The sequence below is a fragment of the Cynara cardunculus genome, assembly GCF_001531365.2.
Source record: "Cynara cardunculus var. scolymus isolate 2C chromosome LG 13, CcrdV1, whole genome shotgun sequence".
Classification (NCBI taxonomy): domain Eukaryota; kingdom Viridiplantae; phylum Streptophyta; class Magnoliopsida; order Asterales; family Asteraceae; genus Cynara; species Cynara cardunculus.
In genome coordinates, this window is record NC_037540.1 from 12,994,134 (window position 1) to 13,016,735 (window position 22,602).

Genomic DNA, 22,602 nt, shown 5'->3' on the forward strand with positions numbered 1-22,602 from the left:
TGTAGGGCTTATCCCATAAGGGAACCCTTCCAGAAATTCTCGACAGCTTAGGCAGAACCCAAGCTGAGGAGGGGGTTTGGAAATAGTTTTCAACCAGCAATTGACGCGCCTCGGTTATTACCTCATTAGCTGCGTCATTGCCCCAAGCACAAAGATGCTTTTCAATGTTGCTCATCTCACTGTTTTATTCTAACCTCTCTTTCTACTACCTTCAGTTGCCCATCGATGTGGGACTTGGTACATTTTAGTGAGAGTTTTTAAGTAAATGTTTATTTAAAAGCAAAAGAACTTGTAGACCAAAATTGATGTCACGGATATCTTGAAGTGGTTGTTAGTAGCCAAATATGCAAATTTGAATTGAATCTTACTAGCTAAGGAAAAGTTGCAATTTTTGGGACATTCCAAAATAGAAATTGTTGCATTTGCATCGAGTTCCTTGCACTTGAAGTTAAACTCCCTCTAATAGTTACTAATGTAACCGTTTTTGCTCCCTTTTGATTGTTTCTTTGATTGTTTTGTTGAGATATGAAACACGTGTGAAAATGTAGTGATTATACAGTGTTGTTTCATATGTGAGAGAAAAAACAGTTCTGAACATTTCACATATAAAACAACACCGTATAAACACTACCTTTTCACACGTGTTGTTTCATATATGAAACAAGTCAACCAACACATGAAAATTGGTTTGTAAGTTTGTACAAATATTGGGTTTGTAAAAGAAGGGGTCTCTACTCTCTAGATATCTATGCCTTTCTGAAGAGTACTTTTAGTTGTTACTTAGGCGTTTAGCTAATTGCTAGAATTTGTTCAAGTCGTTATATATGCTGTGAACAATAGATATCTAGAGCCCTTAGGTATAAGAACCTAAAACAGTTGGATTGTACCTCATAGGGCTATTAGTTAAATAGTTGATGATCTCTGTATCTATTGTTTTTTAGGATCATTCTGTAACTATTTCACCTCTCTTTCCAGTTGTTGTCATCTATTTTCTTAAATCAATTGCAAATTTATGCCTGATAAGTGAAAACACGTTTTTTTTTGTGATTACTTCTTTTTTCTCTCTTCAAGCATAGAGTTTGGTGATAAAATTGTTACCAAAACCAATTAGTAAAAGTTTATCAACTAGACAAGTGTAGGGCTTATCCCATAAGGGAACCCTTTCAGAAATTCTCGACAGCTTAGGCAGAACCCAAGCCGAGGAGGGGGTTTGGAAATAGTTTTCAACCAGCAATTGACGCGCCTCGAACTGCGTCATTGCCCCAAGCGCAAAGATGTTTTTCAACATTGCCCGCCCTCACCATTTTATTTTAACCTCTCTTTCTTTTGCCTCCTATTGCCCGCCGATGTGGGTTATTCACACATTTTAAATGTTGAAGATACCCCTAAAAAGCAAAAGAACTTGTGGACCTAAATTATTGTCATGGATATCTTGAAGTTATTGTTAGTAGGCAAATATGCAAATTTGAATTGAGATCTTACTAACAAAAGGAATGAAAAACTCAGGAACATCAATTTGTCTTCAAGAAATATTTTGAAATAATCCTTTTAGGAAGAGAGGTATTGTGAAATAGGCCCCCTTTTTCTTCCATGAAAGGAGTATTTGTTGCCTTCAATCATGATTCTGAGCATCCTTGGTAATTTAAGTAAAGATTGATGTGTGAACGAAATATATCATGGGAAGAAGCCGTATCACTCATTATGTATATGCAGTGAGTCCATTGCACTCCAGGTGAAACCCCCTTTAATGGTTACTAAATGTCGGTGCTCTTGCATAAGCCTTCTGTTTGTTTCTTTGTTTGTTATGCTGATGTTCGACTAAATTGCCAGTAGATATCAAGGCCCGTATCAAAAGTTGTTTTAGCTGTTATTTAGGAGTTTAGTTGATTGCTAGATTTTTTCTGCTAACCCCAAAGGGATGAAGGTTTCTGGAGAATGAAGCATGGTTACCTTGTATTTATCAGTAAAAAAGTTTAGTAACTAAAAAATTGTAGGGTTTCTCCTAAAAGGGAACCCTTCCAGAAATTCTCGACGGCCAAGGCAGAACCCAGGCCGAGGAGGGGGTTTGGAAATAGTTTTCAACCAGCAATTGACGTGCCTCGGTTAGAACCTCATTAGCTACGTCATTGCCCCAAGCGCAAAGATGATTTTTAAGCTGTGCCCACCGCACCATTTTATTCTAACCTCTCTTTCTTTTGCCTCCCATTGCCTGCTGATGTGGGACTTTGACGAGAGTCTTCTTACTAAGATGTTTAAAACGCCCCTACAAAAGCGGAAGAACGTGTAAACCAAAAAAACGTCACAGATATCTTGAAGGGAACGTTGCAGTTTTAGGGCAACCCAGAATTGATCATTGGATGAATGAGTAAATGATTTATAAATGGGATGAGAACTCAGGACGTCAATTTATCTTGAAGTAACCCTTTTCTTGGGAAGAGGTACTGTGAAATGGACCTATGAATGGAGTATTCCTATGGTTGCATTCGATCATGATTCTTAGGCTACTGATTGCTTGCTCGTTTGAGTAAAGACGATGTACAACAACAGAAGCTCGTTGATGGAACTCCCTTTAGTAGTTACTAAATGCTCGTGTTTTTTTCTACTTTGTTGAATGATTAATTAAACTGGCAATAGATGTCTATGCATTTGTACCTCAAAGGACTATTTAGCGGCTGTTTGGTAGGTTTTTCATCAACTATTGTAGGTACAAAACTGTCTAATCTTTTTTTTAGATAGAAGGAATCTGTTAATAAATTAGGAGCAGGTTTTTATGCACCCCAGCTTGCTGTCATCTCTCTTTCATCGTATCTATTTTCACGTGTCAAGTGCAAATTTATGCCTCAAAACCGACACACGCTCTGTTTATGATGCCATTTGTTTTCTCATGAAACGTAGAAATACATGCTAAAATGCAGGTTGATCAAGAAGAACAAATGGCTACTCTCAGCAGAGATTAGAAGCAAAGTGACACAACAATCCTGTTACTTTTTTAACGGAAACCTTGCAGAAATTCGGGACGGCTTAAGCAAAGGCCAAGCCGAAGAGGAGGTTCGGAAATAGTTTTCAACCAGCAATGGACGCGACTCGGTTACCATTTCATTATCTGCGCAAAGATGCCTTCCACCCCCACCCTTTTATATTAAGCTTTCTTTCCACCGCCTTCCATTGCCCACCGATGTGGGACTAGTTTTTCAATTCTGCCCTCCTCATGAATTATATAAAGAATTTTGTGAATAATAATTTCATCAAATAAATTTAGATTAAAAATATAGTGCTATTATTTTGGACTATTAACAAATGGTTCGCTTTCAGTTATTCACCTCCTCCTCAATCTATATCTATATCTATACTATATTATAAATCATTTGAAAAAAACTCTTAAAAATAATTTTTTATGTATAAAGTACTGTTTGTTGATGCATATTAATTAAAATTCAAGATTACAAGTTGATTATGCGTAGGTACAACTTATTAAAGCTTCATATTCGAATTCGTATAACTGCGGATAAACATAATCAAATACATGATAAACACCATTTTAATTATAAAAAATTTAAAATATAATTAAAATAATAATTGAGAATACTTAATTATTATCTTAAATAAATTATTTTATTAAACCAAAAATAAATTAGTTTGTTTTTAAAATTCAATTAAATTATAATAAAAAGTTGAATTAAAAAATTACACAAAAAAGAGAACTTTTAAATAGTTAATTTAATACTAATAACGCTTATTTTTATCAAAATTTTATAATATCTTCAAATTTATATTTCATTCAAAAATAAAAACACTTTATTTTTTTAAAAACCACATAAAATCGTATTATAACATTGATAGACCCAAAATATAAAGCGAAATATTAAAATTAAGATGTATCTCGCTGCATTGAGCGAGTACCTTCTAGTTATATTATAAAGCATTTGACAAAAATTCTTAAAAACCAATTTTTATGCACAAAGTACTGTTTATTGATGCATATTACTTAAAATTCAATATTACAAGTAAATTGTGCATAAGTACAACTTATTAAAGCTCCGTGTTTAAATTCGTGTAACTAACTACAGATAAACATAATCAAATACATAATAAACATCTCATTTTTAAATATAAAATATCTAAAATAAAATTAAGATAATCATTAAGTTCTAACAGAATACGTAATTATTATCTTTATAAAACATTATATTATTAAATCAAAAATAAATTACTTCGTTATTAAACCTAAATTAAATTATAAAAAATTGAATTAAAGAAATTACACAAAAAAACGAAAAATTGAAACTGAGATACATTTTGTTGCATCGCACGAGTACCCTTTTAGTATTCTTCAATGCAAATCGAATTCGAAAGTCAACTCAGATGTATCTCCCAAAATAAGGTTTTATTTTATGGGAAAAGTAAAATTTCGCAACAAAAGCAAAAGTAAAACAAAAGTCGTATTCTAGAGTGTAAACGAGTCGAGTCGCAGGTTATTCGAGTTCGGTTTCAAAAATAATATCAAGCTCGAATAACCTTTTCTAGAGTAGGGTTTGAAATTGAACTTTTTTGAATTATCGAGCTCATAGCTTATTTATGGGTTCAAATCGATAAAATATAAGGCTTGAGTTTGAATATTTTTTGAATTATCGAGGTCGATGCTCGTTTTTTATGGATTCAAACTCGTGATTGACTTCACTCATTATCGGTTCAAGTTCAATAATTTTTAGATTTTATTGTATTATTTATGAACATATAAACATGTTTGGCTTGAGAAAAAAATGTATGCTTAAAAGGCACAACTCGCCTCAATCAAGTCAGCTTGAAAAAGATCAACTGATTTTTCGAACAAGTTAAGTCGAACATAGGTATTACGAAGCTCGACTTGTTAAGTTAAACATTCCATTTCGAGATTAACTTGGACTCGAGAATTACTAAGTTCGAGCTGAATGATCTTGTTAAAAGCTCGAATCACTTACATCACTAGAGATCAACATCAAATGAGGGATTATAAGGTGTGTTGTTTATATTTGATAAAATTTGTATTTATCATATAATCTATACTATATTATAATACATTTGATAAAAACTCTTAAAAATCATTTTTTATGCACGAAGTACTGTTTATTGATTTATATTACTTAAAATTGAAGATTACAAGTAAATTGTACATAAGTACAACTTATTAAACCTCTATTTTTGAATTCATGTAACTAACTACAAATAACATAATCACATACAAGATAAACATCCCATTTTAAATATAAACAATCTAAAATATAATTAGGATAATTATTGATTTTTAATAAAATATTTAATTAGTATCTTTATAAAAAATTATATTATTTAACCAAAAATAAATTACTTCGTTATAAAACCGAAATTAAATTATAATAGAAAAACTAAATCAAAAAATTACACAAAAACGAGAACTTTTAAATAGTTAATTTGATAATAATACAAATATATTTTTAAATTTTTTTAATTATAATATCTTAAAATTTATATTTGTTTTAAAAATGAAAACATTATCATTTTCTCAAAACCACATAAAATTGTATTATACAAAGACAAATAATAAAACGAAACAATAAAAGCGAGATGTATCTCGCTGCATTGTGCGAGTACTCTTCTACTATGTTTAAATTAAATAAAACATTTTGTTGAAATAGTTATGTAATCCTTATTAAAGACGATAAAACTAATAAAAACCGAATACAAAACCTTATATTCATTATGTGTTAAGGCAACGGTTATTACTAAATTGATCACCGTTTGATGTTCACAAATGACAAAATTGTTGGAATTGAGTTGATTGAAAACCATAGTGTCTTTAAGCTATGATTGATTTTAGCTGTATATTAATGACATAAATATGTAACGGTTTTATACCTTCAATTTTACATTTTGGAATAAACAATAAATTCTTTTCAATAAATAACTACTTTAGGCTTTGAATGTAACTTCATAATAAAGTACAAATTCCTGATTGGTTTTAGTTTGACTCCAAAGGTCAAAAGTACCAGAATGTCCCAGGTTCAGATCCAAAGAAGAATAAAAATTCTCTTGTGGCCACGAAGGTTCAAATACGGTGACTCCGGGCTATCTGCAAAGCAGGTAGTCGTCCTGGGATTAGTCGGCTCGCATAGCGAGTTGGATATCCAGGTTAATCAAAAAAATAAAGTACAAATCTTGATCTAATAATGTTTTAACTATTATAATTTATTAAAAATAAGTACCAATAAACCTACGATTTAGAAGGGATTTCGATTATCTTAAAAATTGATTATATAATTCTTGTCGTTGAATCTTGATTTACTAATTATTTTTTCTAAAAAGTGATTTTATTAATGAGTTGACTCGCTTTTCTTCTCTTTATTGCAAATGAGCGGTGGAATTGGGTCAAATGCATCAATAATCATTTTTTGTCACTGTCTCGCTTATCTATACTACCTTATAAAGCATATTTGCTAAAATCTTAAAACAATTATTAATACTTATGTACTATTGTTTTATGCATTTATTCATGAAATCTCTTAATTACAGCATTATAAGCTTGACGTAGAAGATATCAATCCCAAACTCATCTCGGAATTGATCTTTCCAAAGATCGGCCGCTCCAGTCATATGTTCCCATGGCCAAGATGTTTGCTGTACATAATGTTCATTTCTACTGGCATTAGCTTGCACTTCCCGACGTCAAGGTTTTTTGTTTGGGGTTCGTTTGATTGGGTGAGAGACCATTTATTGAGCATAGATGCTTTATATGTTTAAAAGTTATGCCCAATCCATATTTGTGAAACTTGATTCTAATTTCCGATTATATCTTGCAGATTGGACAGAGTTATCCACAGACTAACCAACAATTTGTTAAAGCGTTTTGAGCCACAAACTCGGCTGGAGTGTAGAGAAGAGAAACTGCTTGTCGTACAAAGGTATTTCATATATGTTCTATGATTGATCTCATATGTTTTTAATACACAAATCTAATTGGTATGTTTCTATTTTCATTTGAAGGCATTGGTGTAGTTTGTCAGCAACTTTTGTCGAGTCTACTCCCCACCTGTATGAAAAGGTGAAACTCATGTAACATGTTTCAGATAGAAAACTATATATATATAGGGCCAAGATCAAATGATAACCATCATTTTTGTGTTAACCTTGTTAACTGATTTTGGTCATCCAAATATATAATCAACGGTTAAGATTAATCAATAAAAAAAATTGAACTTTAAAGTTTGAATTTTAATGAGGCCTAGTGAACAATGATGAAATGGACATTTTGGAAAGAAAAAATACACTTATCAAGGGTATTCTAGTAAATTGAATTCATTTGTAATCCCCAAACAATTAATGGGGAGTTACAAACAATCAAATCTCACTCTTCTTCTTCCTCTTCCTCTTCCTCTATTTTAATGATGGATGTTAGTTAATAAATGAGCGAACACGAACAAACCTTTTTTTGTTCGTTTAGTTAAATGAATGAAACATGAACAAAAGTCTCATTCGTTCATTTATTTGGATTTAAATTTTATCATCATTTAAAAATTTTATTTTTTCACTTTTTCACCCAAAACCCCAGCCTCCAGATGAAATCTTCTACAAATCATGGTTATTTTTTTTTTTCTGTTCAAATGATGATATTTTGGTTTACATTTCCGTTTTCATTTTCATATCAATATATGTTTAAAAATAATATATAATCATCATAATAAAAGTAGAAAAGAAGAATACTTTAATTTGTTCATAATTACTTCCATCATGGTAAAATGTTAATTTTAAAGGTTAAAATGTAAGGTTAACCATTTGATAGATTCACTTTTTTTTTTTTAATAATTTGGATATCCAACCCGTTATGCGAGCTGACTAATCATAGTGCGACCACCTGTTTTGTAGATAATCCGGAGTCACTGCATTTGTCACAAGGGGATTTTTATTTCTCTTTAGATTTGAACCTGAGACATCCTAGTATTTTTAATCTTTACAGCCAAACTTAAACCAATCAAACACCACCCTTATGGTTAATTCATTTTATTTTTTGTCAAAAACTACGTATTTTTTTATAAATAAATAATGAATGAATTATAGATATAAATATCCAACCAATATTGATTGCTTTATGCACAATTGCATTAGCAAAGCACATGAAAGAGGGGACACGAATAAGCATCTCTTTGGCATTCTTTCAACATCAATAATTACAACACCACCCATTTTAATTGCTTCTTTTTCCATAGAATTCTAACTTTTTTATGCCCACTCCACGAACCCAACCCAACCCAACCCGACGATCTTTAACTTTAGAAACCCGTCAAATGGAATTGTAGGAGATCATGTCGTGAATCCCTAAATAACGACGCTACAACTCTCGTTTTCCTGTGCAGGGTCAAACCGTCAAGTGTCACGGAAAGGGGTGTTGACGAAAGTCGGTCGTCAATCCGCCCTGATCCACGACCATGAAGTCATCGAACGACGTCAACCCAAACTCACCATCCAACATCATCAACGGTGACGTAGTGGAACAAGAAGCATAAGATGCTCTGGAGGAGCATCGAGCCAGACGGGCTTTGGCAACCGCCAAATCATGCTGAAGCTGGAACATCTTGTCCTGCAAAGAGGCTATGGCTCCAATGCAGCCATATACAGGGTCTTTGAGGCGCTCTTCGGCCTCAAAGACCAGGGAGTTGACAGCATCTTGCCGTTGTGGCTCGGGCACCTCGTTCAGAATCTTGGTGACATTGCTGGCACCGAAGACCTTGTGAACCTTGGCGAACTTGTTGGGTTCATCGGCTCGGAAATAAGGTGCAAAGAGGCAGTGAGGGGTGCACCTTCTTTTCATGAACTTGCAAGCAGCACAAGAAGAGCTGGAACGTGCCTCTTGGCTTCTCATGGATTGTCTTTATTTACCTTCCCCTTTTCTTTGCAAAATGTATATATATAGCATTTGAAAGGCCCCAACCATATATATATTATATATATATATATATATATATATATATATGTTTGTTAAGTGGATTATTGTTTTAAACCCTCAGTCATTCATTATTTTATTAATATTTTAAAATAAATATCATGACAGTGAAAGTGTATAAATGATCATGTTCCAAATTTACTTTTTTACTTGTTAATAATCATCAAAGTTTGAATGTCAATTCAACCGATAAATAATCTTTGGGCTTCTCTTTTATAGATTTTATTAGGATTTTTCTTGACTGTTGTTATCTTCATGGTCCCATGACATTAACTGATGTACGAACAAATTGAACTCACAATTAAAAATAAACTGAAAAACATCAAGCCTGAAATTAGGCAGGGCGCTATAGTAAGATCTCAAAGACAAACTAGGCCAACTCTTTTTTAAAACGCCCACTCTGGAAAGGCCTAATGGAGCTATCTCTCAACTAGGGGTGAACAGCGGAACCGGGTACCCACTTGCGGAACCGGAACCGATATGAGTGGTTCCGGTTCCTAAAATACGGAACCGATTGAAAATGGTTCCTGTTCCGGTTCTTAATTTTTCGGAACCGGTTCCCGGCGGTTCCGGTTCAAAAAATTCAAGAACCGCTCTAACCCGGTTCCGGCTCCAATATCTCAAGAACCGCCGGTTCCTATCAAATAGGGCGGTTACCCGCCTATGCTCACCCCTACTCTCAACCCCAAAGTCTGTTTAGACAACCACACTTGAAAAACCTCAGTATTTTTTTGTTTATTAAAAAAGGAGTTTGCCCGAAAAAACTTGGAACTTATACATCTTGAGCCATAATTATGATGTTGATTTTAGTTTCCAAATCTTCGTTGTTTTGTGATGATTCAAGGATATTTTTGGTATTTAATTAATAAAAAAAAGATTTATTTTATTGAATTATATTTCAAATCACAAAAATTTGTTTATATTCAAATGGAGAAGTACAATTTGTTCAATGTAAGTATGATGATGCTTCTACAAATATGTTGTTGAAGAGAAGCAAAATAGAATTTCTTTTATAACATTACTTTTTCTCTTGTTTTAATAATAAATATAATAATTCTTAAACTTGACTCAAAATGTCAAAAGTATCAGGAGGTTTCAGGTTCAAATTCAATGAGGAATAAAAATCCCATTGTGGCCACGGAGGTTCAAATGCAATGACTCCCTGCTATCTGCAAAGCAAGTGGTCGTCCTGAGATTAGTCGTCTTGCATAGCGAATTGGATATCCAGATTAATAAAAAAATATATAATAATTTATGAAATAAATGATATTTTTCTCCTTTCATAATAATAAATGCAAAATATTCCATCACACAGTTTTTTATCCACACATTTTTTGTTCTTTTCAAGAAGCATTTTTAATATTTAATAATATAAGGGTATTTTCAAAATGATTTTGTAAAATAAAAAAATAGAGATTTTTAAGATTTTAAGAACGTGAGAAAATAGGAGAGAAATTGTGTGAAATTCTCTAAATTTGGATAACTTTTAGAAGATGATTACCATGAGAGAGATAATATTTTATTAAATGAATAAAATATTTTATTAATAATCAATGTTGTATTCTTCAATGTCAGTATAGAGCATTTGTGTTCCTTTTGTTAGCGTCTGTGTTGGGGTGGTGTTGTTCTTCTTTGGGCTTGAGATTGGTTTGTTTGTCTTCGGAGTTGAGATTGCAAGGGTGGCTCCTCTTGATGTTGCTTCTTTCTTTGCTTCGGGTTTTTTTTGGTTGTTTAAGCCGTGCTTTTCTATGGTTTTTATGGGCTTGTTTGTTTCTGTTTCTTGCAAAATCTTCTGCCCTTGAACCTTCTTGTTTGATCTGTTCTTTTGATCTATTTACTGTCTTTCAAGAAAAGAAAAACTCGACAACTTCTCTGTTTTGTAGCATATCAATGTTGGAGTTGAATATAAAATTTTGAGGTTTTGAATTTTAATTTTCCATTTTGAAGAAATCTTAGATAAAATCATATGTTAACCCTATTTTATCCGTAAAATTTGTGCATAAAATCAAAAAGTCTGGCTTTGATCAGACTTAACCATATAAGATAATTAAAGAAACGAATTTGATGGGTTTTTATATATTTTTGGTTTGATGGATTTATTAAAAGAATTAAAAAAATATGTTGGTAATAAAAATATAAAAAAGAAAAACAGAAAAAAGAGGGGTTAAGGGGGGGAGACATGATGGTTCATCTCCACAAAGGAGTGGAGGAGACAATTGTGGCCTCATAAGATTAGACGGCACATCATCATACATACTTGTTCATCATCAAAATATCAAGTAAATAGAAAAGTAGATTCATATTCACATCGGAATCGGAATTGGAATTGTAATTCAAAATTGAGATTGGAATTGGAATTGGAATTGGAATCGGTTAAAGGAGATTTCACAACCAAAGAGCACAAAACATCCACAAGAAGTAAACCTATGATGCCTACACAAGCATTGGTTTGAAAGACACCTATGGCTATATATTTAATACACTTTCTTGGCCCAAACAAAACCACCACTATCATCTTCCTAAAAGTAAATACTATATTTAATCATCAAAATATACCATAATTAATTATGACTCAAGATCTTATGAAACTTAAGAATTTGACTGGGGATGTTTATCAAAGTCTTATCTAAGTAAGTGTTTATTAAGTTACATTATCTTACCTGGATGAATATAATAAGAATCAAGAATCTTATCCGGTAAGAACGAGACAAGGACCAAGAGTCTTACCCGGTAAGTGGGGACGACGACTCTTACCACGGTAAGCACTTACCGGGTAAATTGTTGCATACGATATCGTTTTGGTGGACTAAAATCTTACCCGGTAAGTAAATGATAGTGCTAAATTTTACAAGTAAGCGCTTACCGAGTAAGTGTTTGGTAAACGGTCCCTAACTCAATGTTGTCAATAATCTTTATCCCTTCAAATATGATCCTATAAAATTTTCACTACAACTTCATTATTATTTTTAAGCTATTTTCAAACGGAGTGATTATGGTAGGGATCAACATGCATACATAATTCGATTGGATTAGATATGATAAAACTGTATAGGACTGGTCTGATGTTCGGTAGGATGAAGACTGAATAGGACATGACTAGACGCATTACCTCTAAAAAGTGTGATATATATATATATATATCATATAATAGTTATAAATGATACAAATAACATAAGTATTAATATAATTTAATTTATAAATTTTTTTAAAAACCCCACAATGAAATTATCTTTAAAACCTCTTTTTTTGTGTGTGGGTTTCATGTACCATTTTCAGCATTAATTTTTATTATATCTTTTTAAATCAATTAAAAAAAACTAATAAAATACACTTCTCATAAATTAAAAAAACAGTTCAGAAAATAAAAAAAAAAATGATTTGATTTGTTTTGTTTTTTAGAATTAATTTTGGTAGGAGTTGAATTGTGCGAGATTTGGAATGGATAGATGGCGAATTGTATCAATAGAATAGTAATTAGTAAGGGGTTGTTTGTTTACCTCTTAATAGTTTCATTAAGAGGCAACATCTGAACCGTTAAGAGATGAATCTTGTTTGACAAAAAAAAAATTTCTCTTAATGATTCTAAAACCCTCTGAATGATTTTGTATCCTGGATCCCCATTAACCATTAAGAACCCTAATTTCATTGTACACAATTACCAAACAATTATATTTCATTTTGCACTATATCATAAGAGCCTCTTAATCATTCTGACCACTTAATCATTCAATAATTGTCAAACAGCCCCTAAATAGTGTGTTAATGTTGGATTACAAGATGGTCCCTGGCCTTTTACACAATGGGTGGATCAGGTCCTTCTAAATTCTCTTTTTGCTTTTTCAGTCCTTATATGTCAAATCAAAAGGGAGCTTCAGGTGGGTGGGGTTCAATCTTTTTTTTTGTTGTTTTACGGAATTTCCATCACAAAAAACTTTAGCTTTATAAAAATTTAAACATCATTGAGATATTTTAAACCATGTTTAATCATTACTTGTAACAAAAATTCATAATTACATGTATATTTTTTTTTATGTTTTAACAAGTAATATTTACAAAATTTTGTCAAAATTTGGAATCAGCGAGCTAGGCCTTTATGGTAAGAAACGGAAATCTTATCCAGTAAAAACAATTACAAGAATTGATAATTTTATCCCGTAAGTGACAATGACGACTTTTATCCGGTTAACATTTATTGGATACAAAACAATGAAGTGGTTAACCACTGTAAGTGTAATGAATGTAAAGTAAGTAACATGGGAGATGAAATTGACATATAGATACAATTGATTGATTGAGTGACTACTTTCTTTCATATGCTTAATCATAAACCTAATTACCACAACCGACCTTATAAACACATCATTTTTGTTTTGTAGTTCTATTTTCTTAGAAAAAAGGAAAATATAGAAAAATGGTCATTTCAAAGGGAATTGAAGTGGGGGTAGGATGATGGAAAAGAAAGAAAGAAAGATAATGGGCTACATCTCCCTCCCCCACTTGGGTTGTAAACGCCCCCCATATTTGGCTCCTATTTAATCACCACGGGCCACCCATTAAGATTCTAACATCAACTCAACTAGATTGTTGTGGCCCCCTTTGGATCACCTTATCATCCCCCTTCCCTTTCTCCTCTTATCATCACCGCCCCCCACCCCACTATCTCTAACTCATTACATGATCCATGTCTAATTCTATTCCCTAAAATCATAACTAAACCCACGGATTGTGTAATGTTGTAAAACATTACACCAAAGTTTACAAAGCAAAAACACCAAACATATTGTGAGAGAGGGGAAACAGACAACACATTGTTTACATTGATTAATTGCTCAGCTCTACTACTACTGTTTGACATCAAACAGTAGCAGTTAAAAAAAGGTGCCTATATCCTCACTTCACTCGAGGCGAAGCAAAGCAAAGCAGCATGATGTTATGATATAACTCGAGTGAAGACATTATTATTAATGAAACTGTCTAAAATTACACACTTTTGACTCAGACTATAAAGGTGAAGAAAAGCTAAACTGCACACCAGTCTTTGCTCGATCCTCTTCATGTTGTCTCACTATGTAGCAGTAGTTCACCTACAAACCAAATCGAACCTCAAAACACTCTTCATGCATAAAACGTATCATCTATCTAATGGGCCCATTTTAGTCGCACAAATTCGGTATGCGTTAACAGCATCATTTGTATGGTAAACAACCTCATCTCTTACCGAGTGGGTGAGCAGCAATTAGTAACCAGCTCCTAGATTTTATTATCCTTCACTTGCTTATGGTCTAGTTTAAATAAACTGTGTTTGACTGCTTATCAGTTATCCAACATGCTTACTAATAACAACAAACTGAAGAAATCCTGATTACCATAAATTTATTTATAACCAAGATAATAATGGTTTAGTTTTAATTTGGGTCTTTCAAAACAAGGTAACATTGGATGGAAAAAGTATACAAGCAACTCTTTGCTATAGAGCTGAAACGATACCTAATATTACCATTTTCACTAATTAATCATTATGCCACCTCATTGCGCTTTATCCTAGTTGGGCTAAGCCAATCTTAAGGAAAACACTAGATAACAACCAAGAAAAAAGAGGATTATTTATTATTCTTTATGAACTCCTATTTCCAGATGCTACAATTGAGTGGAAGGAACAATCTAGACCAAAGGACCTTCTTTAAAGACTATTACATGTATCAAGAGGCGTCTAACGAGCTATGAAGAAAACTAGACTATTCTGGGAGCTAAGGCTCCTAGGATATTCTAGTCTTTCTTTAGAGAATCAATTCTTGTAGGCTCCAACTGGTTGCTCCCTCTTAATAATCCTCTTGGTGTGTTTGTGTCTGGGTATAATTTGAAAAAACTAGATTGGTTTGTTGTACCACAGGCAGATGATACGGCACAGTGTGTATTTAATACTTGATCATTTTCTTCACGCAACAAATGATAATATGCATACCTCTGTGAAAAGACTATTGGTACACTCGAAAGAGAGTGAGCTACAGCCTACAAATAGAGCTTTCAGTAAAGAAGTTAAGTGTACAAAAGTTCCCAAGCAATGTGCTCATGTAACTGCAAGTAATCACTAGCATCCTTAAGTTCTTGCATGGACTATTAGATAGTTAGTGTGCTTACTACTTATCTTACTTATCCTTGAAATTTCGGATCAAATTGCACTCATTACCTTTTAAGAAATTCTCCACATATTCACTATTCGACTACAGTCTGACTGGCTTATTTCCTAAACGTTCTCCAAATGCATGTAACATTATCTGATTGAATAATTCAGGAGAAAAAACTAACCTCCATGCGAAACAACTTTGTTGGTACAATAAGCCCAAAGCCTGCCGAGCTACGGAATGAATCACGGTACTTCTGGAAAGAAAAATCTTGAAATGCGTTCTCTGTTAATTTGGTTAGACTCCCAGCACAAGCAAACGCGTGTGCATGAATATTAGAATCTCTCAACACCTTCAATGGGAGATCAAAAGAAAGGTCTGCAAAGGCTGTAACAGCAAGGTCTCCACCAAGAAAATCTCTTTCAGAAGTATCGGAATTCGTATCTTCAGAGTTTGTTTTGACTTGTCGTTTTGGCTCACTTGGGCCCAGTCCCCTAGTCTTGAAACCCAATAACGATGTGGGTCCGCCTAATGTGCAAACAGGAGAAGAGTTCCCACCCAAGAAGAATCGATCAGGTAAAGATGCAGGTGTATTCAAGAATCCATTCCCCCATGGAAAAAGAACACCACCAGCAACTCCAAAGTTCAGTGCAGCACCGGCAAAACCCAAGGGCAAAGCATAACGAAGATCAACCTCCTGTCAAGAATAATGAGATTGAGAATATGTGTTTATTACAGCAACGAGCGTTGACTTTGTTCAACAAGATGCACGAATTTCATAATATCAGAGTAATGTGGTCAAACTGAAATCATAAGTTTTAAATTTCTTTAACCTCTCAAATCCGACCTATTACAGTCTGTGTTTTATAGTTTTAATTTCTTTAACCTTTTTAGCATTCATGGAATGGGGCCGGAATCCTGATTCACTCTAATACATAGTATATTATATGCATATCCTCACCTGGAGATATCTGCAGAAAAAAGCACAGTTTTTCACTTTATCACTGGAATGCAAACTTACTTATCCTTATGTTAAGGAGTGGTCATGCAACAAGCAAAACAAGAATCTTTTTAACTTATAGTGTGCTCCGTATGCATCTCTTTCCCAAATGATTTCCAGTGAATCGTCATTATGCATGCAAGATACAGAATTACAGATTAAGAGAAACACACACTTCTGGTTAATTGTATTAAAAGAAATCAGTTTTTTTTGGCGAAATAGTTATTTTTATTAGAAATTTTAACAAAGTTGCATGATTAATTACACGAGCACTCGGAAATAGAATTCACCCAATGTGTGCTCCAAAATAACTAAACAAGCAACTTATTCTAGCTCTTGCTTTCAGGATGAGCATGTCTTGTCTACCGGTGCATGATATCTCCAAAAGAAATATCAGTTCTCAGGGTGTTCTATGTTTTAGATGCTCTCAACATGCATTCAAGTGCATGAGGGCGATTCTTCTGTTTTTTGCACGTTGTAAAACATTTGAGTAAAAGTGGCACATAATCTAGTATATATTACAATGCCATAATTCACTGAAATGCTAATGCATAAACACTAAAGACAACAATTTACCAATTCAGGTAAATAACAAAAGACAAGCATAACAAAATGCTACAAATTGGATATAAATCAGCAATAAGAAAATGAAGAGGAAAAAACATGTTTTGTGAGTACAAAAAAAATTGAAAATTTGGAACGGATCACATACCTGGCGGATAAAACGCAAGCTTCGATAATCAGGAAAAATGCCACCTAGTTGAGAAGTAGAAACAAAAGCAAACCCTCTCGTTGGTCTGAGAGATGAGTTCCTCCTATCAATCTTAAATGTGTACTTCAGATGTGATAGTAAGCCATGCCCAAGCTGCCTCCTTATCGACTTAGAAGCCATTTGTGATGGGTCGGTCAAGGTGCGCCAAGAGATATTATATGCTAGGTCATGATTTTTAGTTGATAGTAGGCCAAGAGATAGGCCCAATGCTTGCTCCTTGTAAGAGGAGAACTTCAGCCAATCTTGAGAAAGCAGGGAGACACGAGCCATAACAGGAGTAAGCAATCTCATGAATCTTGGCAAAGACACACCAGCACTAACTTCGGATGTTTGGTCCCAGCCATAAGACAAAGAACCATCCCAGAGATCTCCATACCCAAATAAGTTTTTAAGCTTGAGTGATCCCTCAAGTGACCAAGATTTAGCCTACAGAAGCAATTAAAAGTATACTATATGAGAAGTGAAATGCATCTTGTACCTCAAGAAGGAAAATATCAAAAAGCACGTCATGTAAAATGTATCACTGAAACATAAATTTTTAGGCTAAAGGCTTTGACGGCAATGAACTATAGGATGCATATTAAGTAAATAAGATAATTGTACTTAATGTTTGCTTTGACAGCAAAAGATAAAACAGTAGCTTGATTGATGCCATAAAGGTAATCGGTCAACATGGTTATTCAACATTCATTCGAAATGCAACTAAAAGTTATAATATTTTGTATGAAATATAGTGTAACATGTCAATCCAGAAAATATGACACTATCTCTCGCTAAAACAAAAAGAGGGTTTGTTGTTACTAGAGAACTCTTTGTTCTCCCACATCTGTCTCACATAGGAATTGCGGAAGAAGTTCATGTCAGAAACACAACCCATTCACCTTTTCTCTTTCCCTACTGAAGCTGGAAACCCTTCTAATGGGAAGATCTTTGTATGTTTTTATTTCCAGAATCTTTATTTAGGACACTTGTTAGAAGGAGAAGTTGAAGAGAGCCTCTGGAACCCCTCCCATAAGAAGATCTCTGTAGGACACCATTAATCTCATTCTGCATATATGAATAGAAAAAACATGTTGACCTATACCCCGTATAGAAAAAGTTTATTGGCATAAGAAGCTGATATGACACCAATTAAGACCCACAACAATGTGGAAGATTGTGGCATATAGAATAATGAAAGAACGGCTTGTGAATATCATTTAAAACCTGGAATTTATCAAATAATTTTGGTAATAATGAATGGTCGTGAGCATTACTGGTTATGTAATGGTGACAAGTGTATCAAAATTACATACAAGATGACATATCATGGTGCATAAAATTGTTGAAGATATTGCCTTATTTACCATCCAAACCCAATTGAGTGGTAACGTTTCCAATTGGACAAAGGTGGAAGCTAGGTCGAAGGTTAAGTATAGTAGGTAGCATGTCATTTGCTGAAGAAGCTTTTGATTTGAGAGATATTGGTGGTAGAAGGTGTACAAATGGATCGTTCTTAGGTATCACAACAGAGGTGAGAAATGGACATAAATTTTTGCATTGTCACTATCATTCAATATACATGTTTGACCTTCTATTTGAACTAATTCCTCAAGAGGCATGTGTAGCAAGCAACAATAACATGTTGGGTACTAACAGGAGTGGTGGATGCAGGATCTTCCTCATGAACTTTTGTTGATTGTTGTTCCTCTCCATATTGTTGTCATACCATCTACTCAAGTCTAACCAAAATAATATAGATAAACTGCACCTGATATGCTCCTTGAACAAGGGACAATCATAAAAGACTTTGTACACTCATTTACTTTGTTGAACTCTGTTTTTGTTATCATGGTCCCCCATATATATTAAGCATTCCACTCGCAGTGGGTCTAACCTCGAAATGGAAGAAGTCTACAGCCCCAGCAACAGTCATCTAGTAAGTAATGACTAACGACACAATTCAATACCTAATCACACCAATTATGTCATATAAACTTGCATCAAATTTATGAAGTATTGAGTTAGGGATTTCCTGATTTTAGAACATCCAAGCATTATGGACTTAATATCCAACAAGAACGACAGATCTGGGCATCTAAAGGTTCTGCTCAGACACATAAATAAATGCGGGAATTGAGTTTGAGCATAAATATAATGTCAGAGATGAAGAAATTTTGGCCAGATTCTATGTCAAATGCCCAATCTCAAGTCATGTAAAATCAAGGTTTTCCAAATAGGGAAGGTTTTCTTAGGATGAACATGATAGGCATGCTAGAAAGGTGGTCCAATAACTCTCTCATTCAGATATTTGTTACTTTTACTCTCTTCTAATAGATAAGATGGGAGGCATCGTTAACAATGGTCTCATTGGCCTTCATTGCAACAGCCTAGCCTTCTAGCATTTAATCAGCTAAACAGAGGCTACATGTATACGTTTAAGCGGTGCACTTTAATACATAAAAGATAAACCTTTTTAGATTACATAAACATATGAAAGTTGAAATTTTCATTCAATATGTATTGATGGATTAAAAAGATTCTCCCCACTCCAAAAATAAGTCACTTTAGAATAAAACCATGACGTTCAACTTTGAAACCCCAGATTTTTTTCTTTCTGTGGGATTAGGAATAATGATAAGCCACCTTATTTGCATTTAGAAGTATAGGTACGCCTCATTGTTTCAGGCTACGTTCAAAGTAGTCAGGCAGCTTGGGCTACATGAGATCGGAGTTGGTTCTAATTTATGCTGCTTTGATAGAGTAAAATATACTGTACAAAATAATTTTGACCATCAGTTCGTTAGTAAAATAGTCTCCGGTGCCAAAATCTTTTCAAATTGGTTGTATTAGTTTCTAAACATACCAATAATATTAGCAGTTTGACCAAAGGGCCTTTGGCCTTGCGGTATCGTAGTCCTTGGCCTCCTAGGAGGTCAAGGGTTCAAACCTCACCAAAGGTGAGGAGGGTGTGTGAGTTTATTTGTTGCATTTGCCTTATATAAATATTATATACTTCAAAAAAAACTATTAGACAGTTTGGTTGATTCGTATTCAATATTTGAAACAACTAATTCAGCAATTAGTTGCTATTGAAGCCCTGGGGGCGCTTAATGCGTAGTTGGGGCCCTAAGTTGTGACTTCTACGACACTACTTAGTTCCAAATTCATGGACAAGAAGCTAAAGGCAAAGACAATGCCATATGATGAAATAAAGCAGAATGAACATGTGTTTTATCACACAATCACATAAAAATAGCACCACAAGGAAGTCGTCCTCATCGGCTCTGTTTTTTCTTTTTCATCGTAAAGACATGTGTATATCATGAAATACAGAAAGTTATACAAACTCAAAGCATAATTGATAATCTTATCATCTTAAACAAGGTGTAAAGATAATAATACAAGTATATAAAAAACAATATTAAATGACAGTGATGTTCCAAAATGCTGAATTATGGACCTCATGGAAACACATATCCTTCCCATCAAGAAACAATCCAATTGAGCTGCATGAACACAAAGATCCTTCTATTCAAATTTGATACAAGAAAGATCTTTCTATTCAAATTTCATGGAAGCCATTCTTAAATCAACTGGTTTTGCTTTGAGGAAAGATTGTTCTAAGCATCAAGTTTTTTATATAATTACAAAATGAATATATTGGCAAGCGTACTGAAACTTATATAGCAGATCATAGTCTTTCTCTTCTATAAATTGATCCGCTCTATGTTCACGTGATAAAAAATTTCAAGGTCATGTTCTCATTGCCTATACATGGACTAACAGATCATAAGCGGGATAAGGTGAGGAATAAACTTTTTCCAACTAAACGAAAGACATAATACATTAAAGAGCCCTTGGAACTTGATTCCACAATCAGCATAGACAATCATCCTCATACCCAACACCTTAAAATCTTTAACTCAATTCCACCTGATACACTTCGAACCATGCAGTCAATCATATTATTCTCGGTAGATGGCCAATCTGGTTTTGCCTCATCTTGTCAAATCCACAAAGTTTCATATCATTGTATGAAACTTAGCCCTATGCATTTATAACAACATGCAAACTTCATTGCATTCACTAAACTAGAAGCATAAATATTCATATCACTGCAAAAACACTCAGTCCCATAAATGATTACTTCCTCCTGAAGTGACTCATTATTAAAGACCCAGATACAAAACAAAACAATCTTAACAAGTGATAAATAACTCCAAATGCAAACCTGTTACTGCATACCTAGAAATCATAAAATTACAAACTCTAAAACAACCAAACGAGTGCTTTGTTACGCCTACCGTTGTTATTAATTTCTTGTCTAACCTCATTGCATTCAAATAGATGATCAATCAGAATAATGATAGAAACCTAGATAGCAATCAGAATTTATTAATTAACAACCATACGATCAATATGTCGTCCCAATCACCTCACAGTCGTAATGTAACGAAGTAAGAAAATAAACGGGAACTACCTCCGGTTTGGTAAAAATGCCGATATCACCAGTGAGAGGGTTTTTCGACTCAACAACTTGAACAATCACATTAGAAGTCCCCGGCAGTTCAGGTGGGCCCGAATCAAGCGTGATATTTACGGAATCGAAAATATCGAGTTTTTGAAGCCTCGCATTGGCTATGGTCGCCGCTTGAAGCAGCTCTTGGACTGAAGTGGCGTTTTTTAGGGCTTCAACTTCAGCTTCGATCAACGATTCTTTAGTCTTGTTGTTTCCTTTGATCAACACATCATGGACTCTGAGCGGAACTCTCTCCGACGAAATCCGGTGAAAAATTCCTTCCATTCTTGCCCTTTCGGCTCGCATTCTCGATTCTGACGTTACTGGTAGTTGTTGTTCTTCTTCTTCCTCATCTTCATCTTCATCTTCATCTTCATCAAAATCATCTTCTTCCTCCTCCTCGCCTCCATTTGATGATTCCTTCTCGTCTTCGTCTTCGTCTACTTGTGAAATTGGATTATCTTCTTTCACCATGTTCGATTTAGCTGTTGTGTGGTGTTATTGGTTTGATGCAGTCCAAGTTGAGAGCGATGAAAGAGAGGGGTTAGAATTAGACAGACTGAAGCCAAGCCACAGTGATCAATTGATGTGCCGTGTGCGTGTTCTCCTTGGGTTGGGTATCTGCTCGGCTCGGCTGGGCTGCCTTACAATATTTTTGTTTGGGCTTGACCTAATTCTCCTGCTATCTTTGCACGGCCTATTTTAAATGTATAAAATTACAATCTATTTTTATAATTTTTTATTATATTATTTTATTTTTGTTTTTTATTACAATAATGTACTTTTAAATTATTTTTTATTAAGACATCGTACTTTAAAAAATCTACCCATTGTAGCAATGAGTAACTTGTTACCTTTTAAACCGGTTAACCCCTTGACTTTTTTTTGTTTCTGTGACTTTAATGAGGTGATGTGGATGACACATCATTTTGATGACTTAACTAAAATAAAATAAAAACTTATTTCAAATTATTATTAGTGATTTTCATTTTTCATTGCTATGATTTAAAAAAATATTTAATTTTTTTTATTTTTTTATTTTTTTATTAAGTTGCATTCAAATTAAATATTCTAGAATAAAGTATTTCTCAAATAAATATGATACATTATTTTCGAGATATATTTTGTTTGTAAAAAAGTAACACTTTTTATTTTATGTTGTTTAAAAAAATAATATCTTTTAAAGTTCTCTCTAAAATGTTAACGTAATAAATTGTGATCTATAATTTTTTAATATTATTATATTAATAAATAATT

General features: G+C 33.6%; 2 protein-coding genes, 2 non-coding genes and 1 pseudogene across 4 annotated transcripts; all 5 read right to left on the bottom strand.

Moving 5' to 3' along the window:
• Window positions 1-11: 11 nt before the first annotated feature.
• LOC112526220 lies at window positions 12-156 on the bottom strand. The gene has a single exon (XR_003070548.1). It is a non-coding gene; the product is annotated as a U4 spliceosomal RNA (small nuclear RNA).
• A 989-nt stretch (window positions 157-1,145) lies between these two features.
• On the bottom strand, window positions 1,146-1,276 carry LOC112526226 (annotated as a pseudogene).
• Window positions 1,277-1,994: 718 nt separating this feature from the next.
• LOC112526223 lies at window positions 1,995-2,145 on the bottom strand. Its single transcript, XR_003070550.1, has one exon. It is a non-coding gene; the product is annotated as a U4 spliceosomal RNA (small nuclear RNA).
• A 5,994-nt stretch (window positions 2,146-8,139) lies between these two features.
• Window positions 8,140-8,869, bottom strand: LOC112525125 (LOB domain-containing protein 21). Its single transcript, XM_025135091.1, has one exon. The coding sequence runs from the start codon at window positions 8,867-8,869 to the stop codon at window positions 8,381-8,383; it is 489 nt and encodes a 162-aa protein (XP_024990859.1). The 3' UTR covers window positions 8,140-8,380.
• Window positions 8,870-13,733: 4,864 nt separating this feature from the next.
• LOC112525124 (sorting and assembly machinery component 50 homolog B-like) lies at window positions 13,734-21,903 on the bottom strand. The gene is made up of 4 exons (XM_025135090.1): window positions 21,307-21,903; window positions 16,785-17,270; window positions 15,257-15,769; window positions 13,734-14,034 (listed from the first exon to the last, which is right to left on the bottom strand). Exons 1-4 carry the CDS (start codon window positions 21,817-21,819, stop codon window positions 13,951-13,953), a joined length of 1,596 nt encoding a protein of 531 aa, XP_024990858.1. The 5' UTR covers window positions 21,820-21,903; the 3' UTR covers window positions 13,734-13,950.
• Window positions 21,904-22,602: the final 699 nt, after the last annotated feature.

Excerpts from the sequence above, each read along its gene's own strand:
- LOC112525125 (XM_025135091.1), bottom strand. The coding sequence starts at position 8,869 with ATGAGAAGCCAAGAGGCACGTTCCAGCTCTTCTTGTGCTGCTTGCAAG.
- LOC112525124 (XM_025135090.1), bottom strand. The coding sequence starts at position 21,819 with ATGGTGAAAGAAGATAATCCAATTTCACAAGTAGACGAAGACGAAGAC. Across the intron at positions 17,271-21,306 it reads GCATTTTTACCAAACCGGAG|GCTAAATCTTGGTCACTTGA; the intron begins GTAGTTCCCGTT and ends TTGCTTCTGTAG. Across the intron at positions 14,035-15,256 it reads CAAAGTTGTTTCGCATGGAG|GTGAACTACTGCTACATAGT; the intron begins GTTAGTTTTTTC and ends TTTGGTTTGTAG.